This window comes from Hemitrygon akajei, chromosome 17 (genome assembly GCF_048418815.1).
Source record: "Hemitrygon akajei chromosome 17, sHemAka1.3, whole genome shotgun sequence".
NCBI lineage: Eukaryota > Metazoa > Chordata > Chondrichthyes > Myliobatiformes > Dasyatidae > Hemitrygon > Hemitrygon akajei.
Window position 1 is genome coordinate 76,304,685 of NC_133140.1, and position 24,544 is coordinate 76,329,228.

The 24,544-nt window shown below is 40.0% G+C and overlaps 1 protein-coding gene across 4 annotated transcripts in view; it reads right to left on the reverse strand.

Annotated features, from left to right (window-relative positions):
- Positions 1-3,398: 3,398 nt before the first annotated feature.
- LOC140740844 (uncharacterized) overlaps positions 3,399-24,544 on the reverse strand; it is a 126,401-nt gene continuing 105,255 nt past the window's right edge. For 3 of the 4 annotated variants that reach the window (XM_073070399.1, XM_073070400.1, XM_073070401.1), the window contains 2 exons: positions 8,185-8,398; positions 3,399-3,913 (listed from right to left, as the gene is read on the reverse strand). In XM_073070399.1, the coding sequence (XP_072926500.1) occupies positions 3,735-3,913; positions 8,185-8,398 (393 nt within the window). In that variant the 3' untranslated portion in view covers positions 3,399-3,734. The remainder of the gene's footprint in view (positions 3,914-8,184; positions 8,399-24,544) is intronic. The other variant, XM_073070402.1, reaches the window with a different exon arrangement.

Below are 24,544 nucleotides of genomic sequence, written 5' to 3' on the forward strand. Positions count from 1 at the left end.
TTGATACTTTGTACTTGACCACCAGCACTTGATGCACATGAATTTTTAGTCCTTCATGCCTGTCATCAATTGGCATCTTGTCCTTGACTCCAAATTTATTTGCATTCCCTTGGCAGAAAGCCCTCATCACTCAAGGTCTGGAATAAACTTTCTCTGAAATGGATCATGTTGAAAGATGTAAAACAACAAGTTAATGTTGAAGTCAATTTAGTGCAGACACAAGAGATTCTGCAGATGCTGGGAATCCAGAGTAACACACAAAATGCTGGAGGAACTCAAGTTGCATCCATGGAAAGGAATAAATAGTCGATATATCCGGGCAATATCCTTTATCAGGACTAGAAAGGATGGGGGAAGAAAGTATTTGAAGGTTGGGAGGGGGTGGGATAGGAGTACAAGCTGGAAGGTGATAGGTACAGGCAGGTGAAGGGATTGGGCAAATTCCTGATTACGTACTGATGAAGGGTCTCAGCCCGAATCTCAACTGTTTATTCCCCTGCCAAATTTTTGGAGTTCTTCCAGCATTTTGTAGGTACACATCAACCTCCTACTCCTCTTAGGTCTAAATACACCACTGTACAACTGGGTGTTGGGCTTCCTAACCAGCAGACCTTATATAATCAGGATGAACGACTGCACTTCCCTCCCCATCATCCTCAGCATGAGCGTCCCCCAGGGCTGTGCGCTGAGCTCGATGCTGCATACTTTGCTCACGCATGACAGTATGGTCAAACACACCAAGTTCGCCAAAGGCATGACACTGGTGGGGCTCATCACCAACAACAATGAGACAGTCTACAGAGAGGAGGTGAAAGAGTTCAAGGCCTGTTCCCAGGCAATTTCTTCCTTATTGTCAACAAAATAGATGGTTATTGATTTCAGGAGAAGTTGCACCACTCACCTCCTCTTTACATCAGCAGCAAAGAAGTTTCAAACTCCTGGGAGTGCACATCCCACAGATCCTTTCATGGTCCCAGAATTCATCCTTCACAGTCAAGAAAGCTTACCGACACCTCTACTTTCTGAGGGAGCTGAAGAGAACTGGACTTCTCACATCCATATTCACATCATTTTATAGATGTGCAGTAGAGAGCATCCTAACAAGCTGCATTACTATGTGGTACGGAAACTGCACTGCGTCGCACAGGAAGGCTCTGCAATAGATAGCCAAAACTGCCCAATGCATCAGTGGCACCAGTCTACCCAGCATCAAGGACATATATACAGAAGGTGCCAGAAAAGGGCCAGTAACATCATGAAGGATCTCACACACTGAGCTCATGGACTGCTTGTTCCACTTCCATCAGGGAGAAGGCTATGCAGCATCCATGCCAGGACCACTAGACTCAAGAACAGTTCCTTTCCCCAAGCAGCAAGGCTGATCAACACCTCCACCCACTAACTCCACCACTACTTTATTATTTCCCATTAGTCACTTAGTGTACTAACATCATTCTATGGACATACAATCAATCTATGTCTAAAAGATATCTTACGTATTTATATTTAAGTTTATTATTATTGTGTTCTCTATTTTTTGCGTCACCAGACTCAAAAGTAGTTACTTGCCCCAACCACTAAGGCTGATCACCATCTCTTCCCACAAACATACCTATCCATGTACCCAACTACCACTATTTTATCATTCCCTGCCAGTCACCTTATGTACACTCCTGTGCTTTATCATCACTTACTGGACATAACAATCTATCCTTGTTTGTAAGCTATTTTATGTATTTATATGTTTTTATTATTATTGTGTTCTTTTACTTATTCTGGGTTTTTTTTGTGCTGCATTGGATCTGCAGTAACAATTATTTCATTCTCCTTTACACTTGCATACTAAAAATGACATTAAGCAACCTTGAATCTTGAATCGAACCCCCCCCCCACCCCATTCTCCACCAGGGTTGTACACTCACGCTATCACTCCTTTAACCCTCTTCAGATACTCAGTAAAGCTTTTAACACCAAGGTCAAGTTATCCTGGGGTGACGTTCATTCTTCATGATTAACAGGCTAGGTAAATGACTATCAAGTCCTTCTGAATGGTATCAAATACAAGTATTACACTGCTGTGATTACTTGAGCTCTATAATGTCCTCTCATGCATCAAATATTAAATGTGTATTCAGTTTAAACTCGAGTATGACTTTGCCCTTTCCTTTAAAGATAGATAGATAGATAGATACTTTATTCATCCCCATGGGGAAATTCAACGAGACCCCTCTACGTATCGTCTGCCCTTTTAATTCTAATTTCTTTCAAACCCACCTTTTCCGCACAAATGCATGGGCCACCATCAATCCAAGCACCATATTGCCCTATCAGAGCCTGTGCTTATCTCTAGGGGAATAGAACGTGGAACTGCTGCCCCATGGTTCCAACCACCCTGATCAACTGAGACCTCTGCTACTGTACTTGTGGAGTTTACACATTCTTCCTATTACCACTGGGTTTCTCTGGATGCTGTTTGCACATGCCAAAGACCTGCTCATAGATTTTTTGATTGGATACCGTAAACTGTCTCTAGAATAGATGGCTGGCAGGAGTTGATAACCACATAAAATTAGACAACTGGGCAATACGTGAGGGAATGGGATTGAGAGATTTGCTGACAGCCAACAAAGGTTTGGTGGGATGATTGCCCTTCAATGTCCTAAGGAAGTGCCAAGTCTCTGCAGCATTAAGAACTGGGATGTGTCATGTGATATGATATTAGTGTTCATGAGGTGACCCTTCAAATAAAAGATTTTCTTCTTGAGCTCTGCCTGCGATACAGGAGCCGATGGAAAGTATGCTCATGAACACAAGTGATTCTGCAGCTGCTGGAGATCTTGAGCAACGCACACAAAAAGCTGGAGAAATGCTGAAAAGTAGCATGCTTGCCAAAATCACAGTCATTCAAGAATGGATCAAATTTCACATTTGCTCAGCTCAGTTTTCCCCAAGAAACTTTTGATATATTATAGATGTTCATGGTACCACACAGAATTGTTGTATTACACAGCATCTCTATGTTAGAAAAACATTACCTTATAAGTGCAAGCAATTCCATTATTCATGTGGTGATCATGGGCTTTGCCCAGAGTCTACTGAGCTTTTAATGTACCCCAGTAGCAAAACCCTGCAATCAAGTGTTTGCATCGTAAAACCATATGTTCATTTATCAAGTCTTCTAGTTATTCAATAAATTTGTTTTTTAGATACACAACAGAACTTTGAAATAAGTAACTGATACTTCAAGAACTCTTCTGACCAACCTACAAGATGGACACAAGGACTTGTGGTGGCTAATGTAACGTTGTTGATTGATCTAGTTACTGAGCATCATGAGAGACTTTCAATCGTTAATCTGCAGAGTTTTGTTTGCATTGGACCAAGCACTGATCCTCATGTGTTGAGATATTTATTTTATTGGCAAGTGGAATTATAATGTAAACAGTGAGAAATTTCATATTCAGTATATTTAAACTACTGTGACCGATAGCCTAATGTAACAGTGTGGGCATGAATAGTTCTTCAGGCTTCCCACAGCTATTTTCTTGGCTTTGTCATGTTTCCCTAAGGTTAAACCTCTGAATTTCACCCATACACCTCTGTCAAACCCACCACTTAACTCCGAGCACCAGAGGAAAGATATTTATCTGACACTCCTGGGCCCCGTGCGACGGAGTTCACAAACTGAATGACCAACGCATCTCCAAACCTCAGAAACACCGTCCCTGACAGTCTCATTGAAACATGGTCACAGTCAAGCCATTCCGGCGGAAGTCATCCGCTAGCTGCTTAGAGTGTCGGATTTTCCCAGAGAGTGCTTCAAAAACGTCATTTTGGTCAGCTGCCGTTGCTACCTTGTAAATAAATTCCTCCAAGGACTCCAAGCCATTCAGCCCAAGGTTAACTCCACAACCTGGAAGCAAGAACGAAATGACTCTAGTTAACAGAGCTGTTAACAGCATATAGGATATCAAGGACACAAAAGATTCTACAGACACTAGAAATCTTCAGCAACATGCCCGAAATGCTGATTATTTATTTCCCTCCATAGATGCTGCCCAACCTGTTGAGCTTAAAGTCAAAGTTCAAGGTAAATTTATTATCAAAGTACTGTATGTATATGTCACCATATACTACCAGAGATTGATTTTCTTGCAGGCATTCAAAGTAGAACAAAGAAATACAATAGAATCCACAAAACAACATATTCTGCATTCTCTTACTGCTTTCTTCTTGTATTACTTTAATATGCTGCTGCTGTGAAAACTGCAAAGATTTTCAAAGTTACAAAGTTTTCCCTGTACTTCAGTATGTACGACGACAAGAAACCAATTGCCAATCTTTGATGTTAACATGTGGTTGATGCCCTTGATATTCTGGGTGATAGAAGATATGAGTGTGAGTGATTATCAAGACAGATATTCCCGTTCAAATGTCCTACTTTCTGCAGTCATGTGTTGTAAAGCATTGCACAATCTTTGGCATGAATTGTGTAGACAACTTTGCCACTACCATGGTGTATTTAGCACAAGTTTGATCATGCTTTCAGTCATGTTTCTAATTACCATCAATGGGGATGACACTTCCACCTCAGAGATGAAGTGATTTGAACAGTTTGAGGAGATTAGAGGTGTTGCATTCAGAAATGGCAATGGTGAACAGTTTTAAGTTCCTGGGTGACAACACCTCAGAAAATCTATGTTTCAGTCCAACACCACCCTGAGATGTCAACTGTTTACTCTTTTCTGTAGATGCTGCCTGGCCTGCTGAGTTCCTCCAGCATTTTGTGTGTGTATTGCTTTGGATTTGCAGCATCTGCAGATTTTCTCCTTTTTCAGGTAATCTGCCCACGGCCCAGCATATTGATTCAATTACAAAGAGGGCATGCCAGAGGCTATACTCCTTTAGGGGTTTAGGAGATTTTGCATATCACTAAAGATGCTAGTAAGTTACTACAGACATGCCATAGAGACCATTCTAACTGGTTGCATCACGATCTGCTATGGAGGGGCCACTGAAAATGATCCAAAAAAGCAGCAGAAGATTATAAACTCAGAAATGGAGACTAGCCTCCCCATCATCGAGGACATCTTCAAAAAGTGATGAATCAAAAAGGAGGCATCCATCATTAAGGACCCCCACCACCCAGGACATGCCCTTTTCTCATTGTTAACATCAGAGAGGAGGTACAAGAGCCTGAAGACACACACTCTAGGAACAGCTATAGAAATATAAAGTATACATTATATATAATATATATAGTATAAATAGTACATTTATATATTGCAGTGTACTACTGCTGCAAAACAACACATTTCACCACTTGTCAGTGATATTAAACCTGATCATGATTTAATTTTGATTCTGATTCTGAGCTCAAAATGAATGATAGACAAATTCCTATCATGTACTTTAATTCAACTAAGCTCAGTACTCCATGACTAGTTATTTTCATGAACTATTCAGTGACCAGGACAATTCTAGGTTTGATATCTGTTCTAGTAGGTATCCAGGGAGTAGAGGACAATTATTGTTCGTGTTCCAGAGTTAAGAAGATGGGATAGACCGAGCAGAAATAAATCTGATCTTTCAATTCTAATTATTACCCATGTTTCATCCAAACTGAAACATATTATTGAGCTATTAGCCATGACAGTCAATTTGTAAATAATTAATGAAAAGACAAGCCTACAAAATCAAATTGTGATTTCTACTAACCACAACGATTCATAAACAATTTTTTCCAAAGATTGTGGAATACTAAAAATTTCAGCATCTGTCAAAATATCTTAAAGTTTAAGAGCCAGTCACCTACTTTAATAGTTTACATGAACTTCAGAATCAGAATTGGAATCAGCTTTAATATCACCGCCATATATTGTGAAATTTGTTGTTTTTGCAGTATATTACAACACATAATAAAAATTGAATTACAGTAAATATGTAAATATATTAAACAGTTAAATTAAGTAAGTAGTGTAAAAAGTAGTGTAATAGTGTTCATGGTTTAATATCTATTCAGAAATCTGATGGCCGAGAGGAAAAGCTGTTCCTGATTTGTTGAGTGTGTGCCTTCAGGCTTTTGTATCTCCTTCCTGATGGTAGCAATGAGAAGAGGGCATGTGTGGGGCAAGGGGATCCTTAATGGTGGGCCATCACTTCTTGAAGATGTCCTGGATGTTGTAGAAGCTAGTGCCCATGATAGAGCTGACTTGAGTTCACAACTTTCTGCAGCATCTTTCAATCCTGTGCAGTAGACACCCCATCCCCCCCCAAACTTTCAAGAGAAATAAATGATGAAGCAGCAATCTTTTCAAAATATGGTTGTAGCTTGCCTCTGAAAAATATTGATTGACATCATCTTACCTAAGACAGGAGTGCAGTGGAACAACAAATTTCATCTCACCAGTCATGTAACCTTTTGTAAAGGTTCTACCAATTTAAGAGATCTTAAGAGATTAAGAAAAAGGTCTCAACTAAACAGTTAATAGTGCACAATTTCTTGGGAAATGGTGCAGTTTGTTTTATTCCAGAATGTCTTTACAATGTTACAAGACATTATTTGCATTATCCAAGGAGAAAAAGCTAATTGTAATAACTTTGTTGATTGCCTAATCTTGAATGCTCCACACAAGTGTTTGGTGAAAGCCAAAAGCAACTTTCCATAAAAGGAAAACTCTTATATATTGACTTTACTTAGAGACGCAGCACGGAACAGGCTCTTATGACGAACGAGTCACATCACCCAGCAGTCCACCATTTAACCCTAGCCTAATTACAGGACAATTTACAATGACCAATTAGCCTACTAATCAGTACGTCTTTGGACTGTGGGAGGAAACTGGAGAACCTGGAGGAAACCGATGTGCTGATGGAAAGAACGTCCGAACTTCTTACAGATGCTGGATTTGAACTCCAAACTCTGATGCCCTGAGTTGTAATAGCATCACGCCAGCCACTACCCTACCATGGTGTCCCAAATCTTTATGCTTAAGGACGGGAAGAGCGTATTAATTAATTAGCTCTTTCAAGCAGATGGCACAGGGACAATGGGTTGAGTGGCCTTACACAGACAGAACTGGATGTTGATGAAACTGCTCTTCGTCACATTTTGATTAATTGAACCCTTATGGCTAAATAGAAGGAAGATGTGATTTTCTCTTATACAGTGAAAAGCTTGTCTTGTCTATGGTTCACACAAATCAAATAACTTAAATTAACACACACAAAATGCTGGAGGAACTCAGAAGGTCAGGTCAGGCAGCATCCATGGAAATTAGTAAAAAGTCGGTGTTTCGGGCTGAAAGCATCTTCAGGGCTGGAAAGAAAGGGGGTAGATACCAGAATTAAAAGTGTGCGGGGGGTGGGGAAGGAGGATAGCTAGAAGGTGAAAGGTGAAGCCGGGTAGGTAGGAAAGGTAAATGGTTGGAGAGGAAAGAATCTGATAGGAGATGAAAGTGGACCAAAGGAGAAAGGAAGGAGGAGGTGACCCAGGGAAAGTGATATGCAGGTGAGAAGAGGTCAGAGGCCAGAGTGGGGAATAGAAGAAGAGGGGAGGAGGAGGGAATTTTTTTTTACTGTACAGAGAAATCAATATTCATGTCATCTCGTTGGAGGCTACCCAGATGGAATATAAGGTGTTGCTCCTCCACCCTGAGGGTGGCTTCATCTTGGCACAAGAGAAGACCATAGTCTAACATGTCAGAACAGGACCGGGAATCAGAATTAAAATGTATTTACAAACGAGAGAAAATCTGCAGATGCGGGAAATCTGAGCAACACACACAAAATGTTGGAGGAACTTAGCAGGCCAGGCATCATATATAGAAAAAAGTACAGTCCACGCTTCAGACCAGAATCCTCCTTCCAAAACAGTCTTGCCGAAAGGTTTCGGCCCGAAATGTCAACTGTTCTTTCCTCCATAGATGCTACCTGGCCTGCTGAGTTCCTCCAGCATTTTGTGTGTGTTGCTTAAGACGTTTTTATATGATTTTTTTAATCAGAATTTAAATAATTTATAAATAACTCTTTTAAATGTGAGATTCTTCACTCCTGAAGCCAAGATCCATAAACTCAGGTTGACCACTGCTACTGAATGGCCGTGCATTTATCAGAAGAATGACTAACAAGCCAAACTAGAACATTTATTAGAGATATTTCCCCTTCATTGTACCAGTACGTTACCTGTATCAAAGTTTAAGACTCTAGCTGCTTCACCTTCTATGGTGACAACAACATTATCTCCTTCAATGTAAGCTGCCGTGACCCTCCTATGTGACAGCATGATTTCAAATAATCTTCGGCTGCACTGTAGAAGATGAATTGTCAGGTCATTCACCCTGGGCTCAATGTCTGTTTTGTACGCATTGAAGGATTGATGAAATATATTCTTCATTATCTGCAAGGAGAAAAGGAATTGGCAGTGAGATGCATCTCAGTACTACATCCATACATCTAGCGAGGACTTGAGCAGCTGGTAGAGTTGCTGTCTCACAGCTCCTGCGACCTGATTTCGAATTTGATCTCTGCTGCTGTCAGTGACCATATTTTTCAGATGACAAACAAGGGAAAATCTGCAGTTGCTGGAAATCCAAGCAACACACACAAAATGTTGGAGGAACTCAGCAGACCAGGCAGCATCTAAGGAGAAGAGTACACACGACACTTCGGGCCAAATCCCTTCAGGCGCTCCAGTTTCCTCCCACATCCGCAGGACATGTGGGTTTGTAGCTTAATTAGTAAATTGCCTCTAGTACGTAAAGGAGCTGATGGATATATGAGAACAAAATGGCATTAGTGCAGTTGATGGTTATTATGGACTTTGAGCTGTAGGACCTACTTCTGTATGACTCTAGGAGATGCAATTTATAGGCAAGTCACAAAGTGAAAAGAACAGCAGAAGACATCCAAAAGTTCCTACAATAGGGCTCACTACATGTCAAGAATGAGTGAGGTCAATGTCTGTTGTTAAGTTGATTGGCTAGGAATCCATGGCATAATGATTGGTAGATAAGTTCTGTTAATTAAATAAAGCTGGGAAAGTTAAAAGTGATGAGTCAGTGACCATAGAAAAACCATAAGAGGTGATCATTCAACTTACAAGCCTATTCCACCACTCAAAACCATCAGAGTTGATCCTTTATCTCTCTCCTTGTGTCTGTGTCAAGAAATATTTCAACCTCATTAAATTTATCCAGAAACTTGGTCTCCACCACCTTGTGTGTTGGAGACACCAAAGTTTCACCATCCTCTGAAGACATCTTTCTCTTAAAGACTAAATGTCTTACCCAAGACTGAAACCCTTCATTCTAGACCTCTTAACCAGGGTAAGCATCATTCCCTGCATTTGGTCTATCTAGCCCAGTCAGAATTTTCTAACCAATGAATGTGGATTATCAAAATAATTCTGCTAGTTTCATTTAGAGAAGGAAATCTGCCTCCTTATTCTCTCTGGCTTGGATGTGAACCTTGACTTTGCATTAAGGTTGATTGTTGCTGCCATCAGGAAGAAGGTACAGGAACCTCAGGACTCAGATCCCCAGGTTCAGGAACACTTAACACACCTCGACTATCAGGCTCTTGAACCAGAAAGGATAAATTCCATCAACTTCAATTGTCCTAATACTGAACTGTTCCCACAACCTTTACACTCACTTCCAAAGACTCTTCATCTCATGTTCTCAATATTTATTCTTTATTTATTATTATTAAGTCTTTTTTTCCTTTTATATTTATGCAGTTTGTTGTCTTTTGTACACTGGTCATCCACCCTGCTGAGTGCAGACTTTCATTGATTCTGTTATAGTTATTGGATTTACCGTGTATGCACACAAGGAAATGAATTTCAAGCTTGTATATGCTGACAAATATGTACTTTGATAATTAATTTACTTTGAACTTCGGACTTTAATTTCTAACTGTTCTCAAAATATTTTCATAAGCTAATGGCTCATTACCATTCAAGGTCACCTAGGGATAAGCAATGGAAATTAGGATTTACCAGAAAAATCCTACAGTACATTTGTGAGTCTCCACTGGGCTGTAAGATGTGTTAAGGTTCAGTGATCTTCTTGTCATTTTAATTCTCTACCTCACTGTGTCCATGGCCTCACATACTGAAGATAAACAGGGGATTGAGGAACACTTTACCTTCCCAACAATCACAACAAAGAGTGTTTGAACTCAATATATGCTGTTAGATTGGGGGTCATTCCTAAAGTAGCAGACTCCCATCCCCTGATTGCCCAGGCTGCTCCAACAGTCAAACTCTATTTCACTCCAATTCTTTCTAGTAACCAACTAAACTCCAGTCCTCTTCTTCCCTGACCACATTGTCCAACCCAAGCTGTTTACTGTATATTTACTAATAAATTTAACAACATCAATCCCAGCAAATTGGGAACTCAGATTCAACAAATTTATTTTTAGATTTACCAAAGTCCATACATTTCTAAATTATAGCCAGGTGAATCTAAGTTGCCAATCTGGGTACTGACAATTATATATTTTAACCAATTTTTCCATTGTTTGGAGACAAGAGTTGACGGTAACAATTCAACTTCTTTGTCATTCTAGATCAGAGTTTCTCAAACTTTTTTATACCATGGATCAATAGCATTAAGCAAGGGGTCCGTTGACCTTAGTTTGAAAATTTCTGTTCTAGACCCAACCTTTGGCCTTTATTTGGCCTCACCCTTTATTGTTTCATCTCTCCTTCTTCCAGCCAGTCATAAACTTCCCCTCATTATTTCATCCTCTCTCATCTCTGCACTTGCTTCAATCCTCTTTCTAACATCTTAATTTTTTCCAGGGTGGATTATCTATTAAGGTTAGAGTCTCAGAGTGTCATAGAGACATAGAACACAACAGCACAGAAACAGGCCCTTCAACCCATCTACTTCATGATGAATTGTTACTAATCCTAGTCACATGAACCCACACCTGGACCATCGCCCTCTATACCCCTCCCATCCATGTATTTATCCAAACTTCTCTTACATTTTGCAATCAAATCCATATCTACCGTTTCCACTAGCAGCTCGTTCCACATTCACACTATCTGTTGAATGAAGAAGTTTGCCCTGAGATTACTCTTAAGTGCACTCAGTGACACCTGTACATCTGCTTAGTAATGCAAATATGTAATCAACCAATCATGTGGCAGCAACTCAATGCAAAATAACATGCACACATTGCCCAAGAGGTTCAGTCGTTGTTCAGACCAAACATCAGAATGGGGAAGAAATGTGATCTAAGTGATTGTTGGTGCCAGATGGGGTGGTTTACGTACAGTGCTATGCAAATGTGTTAGACACACACACACACACACACACACACACACATATATATATATATATATATATATATAGAGCTAGGGTGTCAAAGACTTTTGCACAGTACTGTAAACTGTCATTTCCTGCATCAGTTAATTTTGATTAGATTTGAAGCACATATTTTTTCTTGAAACAGCAATATCTGTGAGTCTTAACTTTTTGTTAATATTGGGAAACATTTAATACAGTACCTAATAAAATATCCACTGAGTGTATTTGACTTTTCACTCTTACCCTGTGACCTCCAGTTCAAGTCTTATCCAATCTCAGTGGAAAAAACTTGCTTGTATATTTCCTTATCTACACCCATTATAAATTTGTTTACCTTCATCAAATCCCCATCCCCACTCTCCTACGCACCAGAGAATGAAGTTTTAACCTATTCACCTTTCCCCATACACAAACAAGAGAAAATCTGCAGATGCTGAAATTCCAAGCAACACACACAAAATGCTGGAGGAACTCAGCAGGTCAGGCAACATCTACGGAAAAGAGTTAACGATCGACATTTCGGGCTGAGATGTCAGTCCTGATAAAGGGTCTCGGCCTGAAATGTCGACTGCTTACGCTTTTCCATAGATGCTGCCTGGGCTCCTAAGTTCCTCCACTACTTCGTGTGTGTTGCACATTTCCCTATAATTCAGATCCTCTAGTCCCCACAACATCCTTGTAAATTTTCAAGTTTCTTTGAACAACTTTTGGTATCCTAGCCTGGTTTTCAATTCATAACTCAACAGGTTTCGCACCTTCAACCATTTGCTAAATCAATTTTTAAACAATGTAATATGCTTCAACCATCACTGACATTGACTTAGAGTTCTGGAAAACTGAGTGAAATTCTTTTCCCTCCATATCCTGTGCCACTGATTTCAAAGGTCTGCTCAAAAGATTGGCCCAAATGGAAAAAAAACTCCGTTTGCAGTTATTCAACTTGAAAGCATGTGTTACGTATTCTTTATTTCCAATTTTATCCTCTCAAACTGAACAGAGAAAATCAGCTTTGCTCCCATTGAGTTTGGTACATCATTTCTCAACAATGGAACCAGAATCATTCACAAAAGCTGGCTATAGGTTGGACAGATCTTTGTTTCTCTGCAGGCTAAAAAATAGGCTTAAAGATCCTCTTTATCAAGCAGTCCTGCTACCATTTGGTATGTGCCCGTCAACTTGCACCTCATCTGGATTTTCAAAGACAATGCTAATGTATGGCCTCACATGTAAGAAAACAAATGTGAGTTCTGTAGTTACTAAGAAGAGGTAAATTCTTCCCAAACCATCTAATCTTAAAAATATTTGACATTGGCACATTGTTGTGAATACTGGTCATCACATTAAACCACAAGCATGTGATTCATTCACCAACTCTGAAATCAAAGTTCAAAGTAAATTTATTATCAAAGTACTTGTACGTCTCCATATACAACCCTGAGATTCATTTTCTTGCGGTCAAGAAGCTAATAACTGTAATAGAATCAATGAAAGGCAACAAAGCAGACATCCAGTGTGCAAATACAAAAAATATTAATAAATAAACAATAAACATTGAGAACATGAGATGAAGAGTCCTTGAGAGTGAGTCCATAGCATGTGGAGCAATTCAATGATGGGGTGAGTGAAGTTATCCACTCTGATTCAGGAGCCTGATGGTTAACTGTTCCTGAACTAGGTGGTGTAATTCCTGAGGCTCCTGTACCTTCTTCCTGATAACTGCAGTGGGAAGAGAGCATGACCTGCATGTTGGGAGTCCCCAGTGGTGAATGCTGCTTTCCTGTGACAATGTTGCAGAGATGTGCGGAATGGCGGGGAGGCCTTTACCTGTGATGGACTGGGCCTACCCTCTACATTTTGCAGGATTTTCCATTCAAGAGCTTTTGGAACGCTGGCCTTTATAAATCAGAGCATTGAGTACAGAAGTTGGGATGTAATGTTAAAATTGTACAAGGCATTGGTAAGGCCAAATTTGGAATATTGTGTACAGTTCTGGTCACCGAATTATAGGAAAGATATCAATAAATTAGAGAGAGTGCAGAGACGATTTACTAGGATGTTACCTGGGTTTCAGCACTTAAGTTACAGAGAAAGGTTGAACAAGTTAGGTCTCTATTCATTGGAGCGTAGAAGGTTGAGGGGGGATTTGATCGAGGTATTTAAAATGTTGAGAGGGATAGATAGAGTTGACGTGAATAGGCTGTTTCCATTGAGAGTAGGGGAGATTCAAACGAGAGGACATGATTTGAGAGTTAGGGGGCAAAAGTTTAAGGGAAACACGAGGGGGTATTTCTTTACTCAGAGAGTGATAGCTGTGTGGAATGAGCTTCCTGTAGAAGTAGTAGAGGCCAGTTCAGTTGTGTCATTTAAGGTAAAATTGGATAGGTATATGGATAGGAAAGGAGTGGAGGGTTATGGGCTGAGTGCGGGTAGGTGGGACTAGGTGAGATTAAGAGTTCGGCACGGACTAGGAGGGCCGGAATGGCCTGTTTCCGTGCTGTGATTGTTATATGGTTATATGGTTATATGGTAATGGCTGCAGTGAGAAGCCATAGCTTGGGCGGTGGAGGTCCTTCAAAAATTGAGTGTTTCAAATTGTTTTCTACGAATTTACGCCTTCGTACTTTAAATCAAGTTTGTCCATTTCAAGTTTTAATTTTGGGGTTCTTTGTGATCAATGTCAGATAGAAAGTCTCGTAACTATAAATGCATTAGGATATGAAGGGTCTTAGCTCACAACATCGACTGTTTATTCCTCTCCAGAGATGCTGTCTGACCTGCCGAGTTCCTCTTGTATTTTATGTGTGTTGCTCTGGATGTCCAGCATCTGCACAATTTCTTGTGTTAATATTATCAGGAGACTCACTGCTAAAGGAGTGTGTCCACTCCTCACATTAACACTGGGCAAGGAGCAGCTTCTGTGCAATTACTTCCAGCCCTTGGGGTTTCATGGATCATTGCTCTCAAACAGAAAATGAAAACCGAAAATTGAAAAGCAAACAATTACTTGCAATATAAACCAAATGGCTGGTTCTTTCCTCCTTTTCTGTAATAATATACTGTATATGCAGAATCAGCTGACATTATTTTATCGATTTTGGACGCCCTTAATCCCATGTAAAGAAACACAAAGGTCAGTGCCATGAAAAACTGTCATCTTATCAATCCTTATTTTTTTCTCTCTTTCTCTGTCATGATTGGCAGTCAGTCCTCGAAACAGAGGGCTTGCAGGAGTGATGTGGAAGATTGCAACATCAGAACAGTGAGTTGCTGGTCTCCACTCATGTTGTTGCAGAAGCGACTTCTCTCTCCCTCGCTGGAGAGAGAGACAGCCTATCTGAGATAGCAAAGTGCTGGTTATGGGCTGTAGTTTTGATGGAATTAGAGTAACTTTTGGGTTTAGGACAATACATTTAGCAAATGACTTTGGCTACCAATCTTCACATCTGAAAATGTATTGTGTATTTAATTTCTAGTGCCGTTCTGAACAATGGGTTCCTAAAAGCTGTGAATCCCAGTCCAGACAATGCTGAGTAAAATTCATTTGGATGTCTGTGGTGTGGATGTGAATCAGGAGCTATGAAGGTTGCATGTAGTTTCAAAGAAAGCATTGTCCATACTTCGTAGATACGGAGTTGTCCTTTGATGTTTGGCACATAAAGTACCGAGCCCCACGTTGGGCCAGCAGACCTTTCCACCGAACAGATCTCCATGATGCCTGGTGTACTTAGTTTTATTAATAAAGAAGCTGCTTTGTATCTACAAGTAATTTTCTCCAGCGACTTCATTCACACAACAACAGATGGACTCTGCACCAAGGTCTCTTTGGGGTTTTTTTTGCTGTTGCTTGCACTGGGGGGGGGGGGGGTTGGAAGGGTCAGTGCTTTTGCTGGCACAAATTTCAGGGGGAGGGGGCATTGATGCTTTTGCTGCTGCTTGTGTGAAGGCTTTGAAGCTTCTATCATTCATTCTATGGGGCTTCTTCTTTCATGGCTGTCTGTGATGAGTATGAATTTCAGGTTGTATACATTCCCTGATATTAAATGAACCCACATTGCAGAATAAAGTGAAGTAAGGCTGCAGTGTAGCCTAGAAAAGTGGCACGATAAATGATTTAATTGTGTACTCTTAACATCCATGTAATTCCATTCAATCGGTCATGTTTGACTTGCTAAGTAACTTGTTATTTAAAAAAATAGTTTAGTTTCCTGCTGAAATGTCAAGATTAATCACCCACAGTACAAAATTTCACAAACTTTTGGATTAGTTTCAAGCTGCAAATTATTATAGGGATCAGAATTTGCTGAGAGATTTTTCAGAACCCTTTACCCCCCCGAAAAATGTCTTTTTTGTAGTAGAAAAACAAAAATGTCCGCATCCAGCGACTGGCTGGAGACTGGAGTTTCCTAGCACTGGCTCTGAACTATTAACATACAATTTGGAATTTTTCTAAAAACAATTTATTCCCAGACATCTGTCTACAGGGACCCAGGTCAAGATGCCCCAAACTGAGTTGGACGACCATTAAAGAACGCTTTCAGCGCTGTCTTTTTGGTTGATCTCAAATGAATAGTGTTTAGCGCATACTTCTTTTAATGTCCCATTAAATAGAATGGTCAATTTAGCACAGGGAGGGTGTTATGGATTGTTATGTGTTTTAGTGGTCACTAATTATTTAAAGCTGTTCATTGTCTTCAGTGTGCTCCATCTGTTTTCGTAGTGTTTGGGTTGAAAACATATGTGGCACATAGATACATTACACATTCTCAATCCACTTGTGGACATGGGCTTACAGAAGGAATCTGACTAATTCCAAGGCACAGAAACACACCATAAGCACTGCAAAAGGTCTACAAAAAAGTTCAGAATAGAAACTATGCAACTCAAGTGGAGCTCCAGCCATAATATTATAAAAGAGACATTCAATGAAGGGTGGGCTATCTTACGCTACATCTTAAGTACCATTAACTGCACTTAGTTGGTGAAAATTTGAGACGGAAGTTTCCTGGGTCTGATTCTTTCCCTGAGACTTCAGCCCAACTTTCTCAGCCTGATGGAGGGACTCGGCGGGTCGAACAGCATCTGTGGAGGAAAGGAATTAGTCGACATTTCGAGTTGAAACCCTGCGTCGGGACATCTAGACTGGACATTGTAGAGTGGCGCTGAGGGAATATTACACTGTTGGGGGTAACATGCCAAGACAAAGAAACTTTAGATAGATAAAAAAGATCTAACATAACCTTGATATGAGATATACAAGATGATAAGACGCCTAGATCGAGTGGACAGCCAAAGACTTTTTCCCAGGGCAGATATTGTAAATATGAGGTGGCAAACTTTAAGGTGATTGGTAAAAAGTATAGGGGGCATGTCAAATGTAGTTTTTGGTTACACAGAGAGTGGTGGTTGTGTAGAACATCTTGCCAGGTGTAGTTGTAGAAGCAAATACATCAGTGACACCTCAGAAACACTTAGGCACATGAATGATAGAAAAATAGTGGCCTAAGTATGAGAGAAGGTTAGATTGATCTTTGAGTAAGTTAAGTTGAGTAAGGGCAACACAACATCATGTACTGAAGGGCCAGTACTATGCTGTACAGTTCTACATCCTGAGGTCAGTATTCTGGGAGTTATTCCAGCAAACTCAGTTAATAGGCAACACGAGTGAATCTGCAGATGTTGGAAATAAATAAAAACACAAAATGCTAGCAGAACTCAGCAGGCCAGACAGCATCTATGGGAGGAGGTAGTGACGATGTTTCGGGCCGAAACCTGATGAAGGGTTTCAGCCCAAGACGTCGTCACTACCTCCTCCCATAGATGCTGTCTGGCTTGCTGAGTTCTGCCAGCATTTTGTGTTTTTATTAAACTCAGTTAATATTCAGCTTTTGACCAACATGCTAACCATTTTCATGTTGTTGTTTGTGGAACCTTGCTAGGGACAATTTTTGACTGCTGTGAATCTTAAGCTATATCATTGGCCCCATTTAAAAAAACATGGAACAGTACAGCACAGGATCCGGGCCCTTCTGCCCAAGATACCTGTACCGACCATGTTACCAAATTAAACTGATCCCACCTGCCTGTACATGTTCCCTGTTGCTCTATTCCCATCTGTTCAAGTTTAGGAGTTTGTGAAGATTTGAAATAATCAAAATAATCTAAAACTCTGACAAACTTCTATAGATGTGTGGTGGAGAGTATACTGACTGGCCACATCACAGCCTGGGATGGAAACACCATTGCCCATGAAGTGAAAATCCCTACACAAAGTAATGGATATTGCCCAGTCCATCACACCTCTGAGCACATCTACATGAAATGTTGTCACATGAAAGTAGCATCCATCATCAGAGACCCCTACCACCCAGCACATGCTCTCTTCTCACTGCTGTCATCATGGAAGAAGTTACAGGAGTCTCAGAACTCACTACCAGGTTCAGGAACAGTTATTACCCCTCAGTCATCAGACTCTTGAATTAAAAGGGATAATTTTGATATACCGTAGGACGCACGTTAGCGTAGTGGCTAGCACATTTAACAGTACAGGTGACCGAGTTCTACTCCCACCACTTCATATAAGGAGTTGGTACATACTCCCCGCGACCGTAAGAGATTCCTCTGGTTATTCCGATTTCCTCCCACAACCCAAAGGCATGCTGGTTGGTAGGTTAAGTTGGTCATTGTAAATTGTCCCGTGACTAGGCTAGGATCAAATTAGGGGTTGCGAGGCAGCATGGCTCGAAGGCCAGACGAGCTGACTCCATGCCCTATCTCAAAAAAAAAATCAAACTTCACTCAACTTCATTTGCCCTGTCACTGAAATGTTCCCATAACCTATGGACTCACTTTCAAGGACTTTTCATCTCATGTTCTCGACATTTATTGTTTGTTTATTTATTAATATTATTTATTTCTTTTTGGTATTTGCACAGCTTGTTGCCTTTTGCACACTGGCTGAACGCCTTTCATTGATTCTATTATGGTTATTATTCTATTACGGATTTAGTGAGTATGCTGCAAGTAGATCTATCTCAGGGTTGTACATATGGTGACATATATGTACTTTGATAATAAATTTACTTTGAACTTTCTTAAAAATCATTACCAGTTCTATCACCTACCCCCAAACCCCACCCCCAGTAGGGCATTCCAGTCATGAACAACTGCAAAAAAATGTGCCTTGCACATCTCCTTTGGAAATTCCCCTCTCTTCCTGTATTTGACATTTTTACCCGTGAGAAAAAAGCTAACCATCTACTTTATCCGAGCCTCCACTAGCTTTACGTGCTTCCATCAGGTCTCCTTTTGGGCTCTGATGTGACGAGTATTTCATCAACTGTTAAGTATTTTGTAACATTTTGTGGGGAAGTGGAAGGTACTGTGTCAATCAAGCCCCCTCTATCTCAATCAAGTAATGAGACAAAACACTTGGAAACAAGGCACTCATTAAATCTCCATTTCATGTTTACTTTAGACTCATTAACATGGGGACATTTTAGTACGTTCAGTACAAGCACTTGTGTTAGGTTACTGTACAAAATTTTCTATTTTGGGAGATGAAACAAGAACATTGACTCTGTATCAGTTCCAGTTTCCAAGTTAGTGCAATTCCTTTTGTTAAACCAGTTCTGTCCGGAGGACTTTTTAAGGCAAAGTTTTCAATTTGTCAGGCTGGGATGTTCCTTCAGTAAGTTGGATCTGCTGGAAAAATAATTAGAATCCTCTCAAGTGCAACAATAAGACAACAATTCAAACTACATGGGTCCTGGTACATCGTTTATTCATATTTGTCTATTCTATGTGGATGGAGTGTCACAGAAATTACCAAACAAGGGTAATATAGAGCCCCGCACACAAGAGTTGTGGTTGCGAAGGTGGCAGACGCGGTCACAATAGGATGTTGTCTGTGAATCTTAGATAAGTACATGGAGCTCGGAAAAATAGAGGGCTATGCAGTAGGGAAATTCTAGGCAGCTTCTAGAGTAGGTTACATGGTCAGCACAGCATTGTGGGCCGAAGAGCCTGTAATGTGCTGTAGATTTTCTATGTTTTAAGAAGCAGATCAGGCAGTACCTATAAGTGAGACCAGGTGTGGGGGGAAGATGGATGATTGCGGCGGGGGGAGGGGGGAATGAAGTAAGAGGCTGGGAGGTGATAGGTGGAAGAAATAAAGGGTTGAAGAAGGACTATTATAGGAGAGGACAGTGGACCATGGAAGGAGGAGGTGAAGAGAAGAGAATGGGAAACGGGAAGGATGGGAATGGGGAGAAATTACTGGAAGTTGGAGAAATTGATGCTCATGCCAGTAGTTTGGAGGCTACCCAAATAGAACATGAGGTACTGCTTTTCCAACCTGAGTCTTACTTTAGAGTATATTTTATGTATTGCTCTGTACAGCTGATGTAAAACATATTTCACAATGCATGTCAATGATAATAAACCTGGCTCTGTTTCTTTGAGGGGAAGAGAAAATCCCACTGACATCATTGTGTGGGCCAGTGCATTCCCAGCTTTTTCACCTTGCAGATTATCCTGGGTTTCTGTGCACTCCTGGATAGAATACTATCAAATCTTTTTTAAAAATTTAAAAAAATTTAGAAAAAAAATCTACCCTTCCCCCCCTCCCCTTAACCCCTCCCCCCTAACATCCCTATAGAAGGAAAGAAAAAGAAAAAGAAGAAAAAGTAAAGAAAGAAAGAATGCCTGGATATTGGAAGATCCCCACATGCTCCAAGGAGTTCATAATAACTTTAGTATATATATTTATTTCTTTCCCCAAATAACCAATTATTTTATCTTCGGAGCACCTATATATTTAATCCTGTCTTTTGTAAATAAGGGTGCCAAATCTTCAAAAATGTTTCATATTTATCTCTTAAATTGTAAGTAATTTTTTCAAGTGGAATACAGCTGGAAATTTCATTCTTCCAACGATCTATACTTAAGTATGAATCTGATTTCCAAGTAACTGCAATAGCATTTTTGGCTACTGCCAGTGCAATTTTTATTAATTCTTTCTGATATTTATTCAATTTGGGTTTCGGTTTTATCCCTTCAATGTCACCTAATAAAAATAATATTGGGTTATGCGGAAGTTGTGTTCCAATAATTTGTTCCAGTAAAACTCTTAAATTTGTCCAAAAAGGTTGAATTTTAGAACAAGACCAAGTAGAATGTAAAATAGTACCAATTTCTTGGTTACATCGGAAACACTGATCAGATAAATTTGGGTTTAATTTATTTATTTTTTGTGGTGTAATATATAATTGATGTAAAAAATTATATTGCACTAATCTTTATCTCTTTTTGATAATGATAAACCAGCATGGATTAGAATAGAACTAGATAAAATAGGAGAAAATATACCAGAAGATTTTATATATAAATGGGAATCTAAATGGATACGGGAAAAGAAAGAATCTCCTATATTAAAACATTTGATTGCTTTATGGAATAAGATAAATGTTGATGATGAAATAAGGAATTCTTTATTAGCAAAGAGATCTTTAATTCAAAATAGACTTATTCCTTTTACAATGGATAATCAACTTTCATATAATTGGTTTCAAAAAGGGATTAGATATATAGGAGATTGTTTTGAAGGTATATTAATGTCATTTGATCAATTAAAGAATAAATATAAAATATCAAACAACACTCTTTTTTGTTACTTCCAATTAAGGGCTTATTTAAGAGAAAAATTGGGTCAAACAATGTTATTGCCGAAATCTAATGAAATAGAAACTTTAATTCAAAAAGGAAAAACTAAAAAATTTATTTCTTGTATGTATAGTTTGATTCAAAAACAGGCAATTAAACAAGGAATCTATAAGTCAAGACAAAAATGGGAAACTGACTTGAATATTAAAATTGAAGAAACAAATTGGTCAAGACTATGTCTCGATAGTATGACAAATATGATAAATACTATCAAATCTTGATAGATTTCTTATCCAGCCCCTCAGTTTTCTAAGCTGGTCCATCAAGCATCACCACATTCATTTGAATATCTTTGCTAAACTTAATGGCAAACTTGTTTATCCTTCAGTTATGTCAGTGTTAACAAGGGAAACCCCCTTAGCAACAATAACCTGTTGGTCAACGAGAGAATCTGTATTTACTAACAAGTGCCTTTATAATCTCAACACTCTTCGGGAAGGGAGAGAGAAGAAATGAAACTATCGGCCAGTTAGTCTGACCTGAGTGGTTGGGAAGATGTTGCAGTCGATTATTAAGGATGTAGCTTTGGGATACTTGGAGGCACATGATAAAATGGGCCGTGGTTTCCTCAAAGAAAAGTCTTGCTTGACAAATCAATTAGAATTCTTTGAAGAAATAACAAGCAGGATAAACAAAGGAGTATCTATTGATGTTGTGTACTTGGATTTTCAGAAGGCCTTTGACAAGGTGCCATGCATGACGCTGCTTAACAAGCTATGAGCCCATGGTATTACAGGGAATATCCTAGTATGGAAAAAGCAGTGGCTGACTGGCAGGAGACAGAGTGGGAAAAAATGGAGCCTTTTCTGGAGGAGGCAAGACATTCGGGCTGAAAGGAAAACTGGATCAGCCATGATAAGATGGTGGAGCAGACTTGATGAGACAAATTACCTAATTCTGCTCCTATATCTCATGGTCAACGAACAAGCATGTGAATTCACGAACTAAGTAGCTGCGTACACACCTACTAGATTTCCCCAATTCTATTGAATAGTCTAAGAATAGAAAAGGTAATACCTGGGGAAAGGTAATTCTTTCTGGCCAACAACAAAAAAATGGCTGAGTTTAGATTTTAATTCCAACTTTTTAAAAGCTTTGGTTTGGGATGGAAGTTGTTAACAATGGTATTTTTGTCAAAGGTCCAATAGCAAACACATGGCCAAAGGATAAGTTACCAGATATTTCATTATCAGGTGGAGAGCTAAGAGCCCACAGATGCTGGAATCTGGAACAACAGACAATTTGCTGGAGAAATTCAATGGGTCAAACAGCATCTGTGAATAATCAGGTCCTGATGTAGGGTACCGACATGAAACGTAAACAAAATTCCTTTCCCACCACAGATACTGGACAACGCACTTAGTCCCACAAGTAGATTGTTTGTTGTTACATTTAGATGTCATATCCTGAGCTCTGCTCCCTGGAATTGCCACAACCTAGAGAAAAGCAGAACTTCTGTACTTCCCTCTGCAACTGGATCCTCAGCTTTCTCATCCGGACACCGCAGTGAGTGTGAATTGGTAATAACATCTCCACCACAATGAAAATTAACACAGGCACAACTCAAGGATGTGTGCTAGCCTACTGCTCTACTCTCTATAGACTCGAGACTGTATAGCTAAGCACAATTCAAATGGCACCTACAAATTTGCTGATGACACCATTGTTGTTGGCAGAATCCCAGCCGGCATCGAGGAGCGTACAATAGTGAGATAGGGCAGCTGGTTGAGTAGTGTCACAACAACAACCTTGCACTCAGTGTCAGTAAGACCAAAGAATTGATTGTGGACTTCAGGAAGGGGAAGTTAGGAGAACAGACACCAGTTCTCATTAGGGTTCAGCAGTAGAAATGGAGAGCAGCTTTAAAAATGAAATACAATGATGGAAATTACATGGTCATACACTATGGCAGTAGAAATAAATGTGCAGACTATTTTCTAAACAGAGAGGTAATCCAAAAATCTGAGATGCAACAGGACTTGGGAGTCCTTGTGCAGAACACCCTAAATGTTAACTGCAGGTCGAGTCGGTGGTGAGGAAGGCAAATGCCATGTTTGCATTCATTTCAAGAAGTCTGCAATACAAGAGCAAGGATGTGATGCTGTGGCTTTGAGGCACTGGTGAGGCCTCACCATGAGTATAGTGAACAGTTTTGGGCCCCTCATCTTAGAAAAGATGTGCTGGCATTGCAGAGGGGCCAGAGGAGGTTCACAAGGATGATTCCAGGAATTAAAGGGTTATCATATGAGGAATGTTTGATGACTCTGGGTCTGTACTCGCTGGCATTCAGAAGGATGAGGGGGTATCTCATTGAAACCTTTTGAATATTGAAAGACCTAGACAGAGTAGATGTGGAAAGGATGTTTCCCATGGTGGAGAGTCTAAGACAAGAGGGCACAGCCTCAGGGTAGAAGGCGCACTTTCAAAACAGAGATGCGGAGAAATTTCTTTAGCCAAAGGGTGGTGAATTTGTGGAATTTGTTGCCACTTGCAGCTATGGAGGCCAGGTCACTGGCTGTACTTAAGGCAGAGATTGATAGGTTTTTGATTGGACATGGCATCAAAGGTGATGGGGAAAAGCCCAGAGACTGGAGTTGAGGAGGAGATTAAAATAAAGGATCAGCCATGATTGAATGGCGGAGCAGACTTGATGAGCCAAATGGCCTAATTCTGCTCCTATATCTTGTGGTCTTTAAATTCCTGGATGTCAACATCTCTATGGGTCTGTCCAGGACACAATATATTGATGTAATCCTAGAGAAGACACACAAACAAACTTTACTTCATTTGGAGTTTAAGGAGATTGGGTGTATCAACAAAGGTACCTGCACATTTCTATAGATGTGTGATGAACAGCATTCTGATTGGTTGCACCACAGTATGGTACGGAGTCTCCAATGCACAGCATTGCAAGAGGCCGTAGAGGGTTGCAGAATCATCATGTACATAAGCATTTCTGCCATTGAGGACATCTTCAAGAGGCAATGCCCTTAGGAGGGAGCATCCATCACTAAGGACCCTCACCAGCCAGGACATTCCCTCTTTTCATTACCACTATCAGGGAGGAGGTAGAGGAGCCTGAACACCTACACTAAATGATTCAGGAATCTGAAGAGTCCACAAATCCATGAATGCTACCACATTATGTTTGCTTGCACTATTTCTTTGGTAATTTATCGTAATCTAATGACTTTGCATTCTACTGCTGCCACAAAACAAATTTCATGCCAAACAAGTTGGTGGTAATCAACCTGATTCTGATTGTGAATCCAGTAAAGAGTTAGAGGGACTGTGGAGTCAACGTGGCCGAGTGTGAGAAGCAATGATTGTTGCTACTATTGCACAAAGGAATTTAAACTGTGCACAAAGGGTTGTCACTTGGTTCTGGATAATTTGGATCGTACACAATCACGTTACCTCTTCCAGTTAGTTTCTGATGCAGACAATGTTATTTAACTGTATTATAAGATCGATATTAGTACATGCTATCATATAGTATA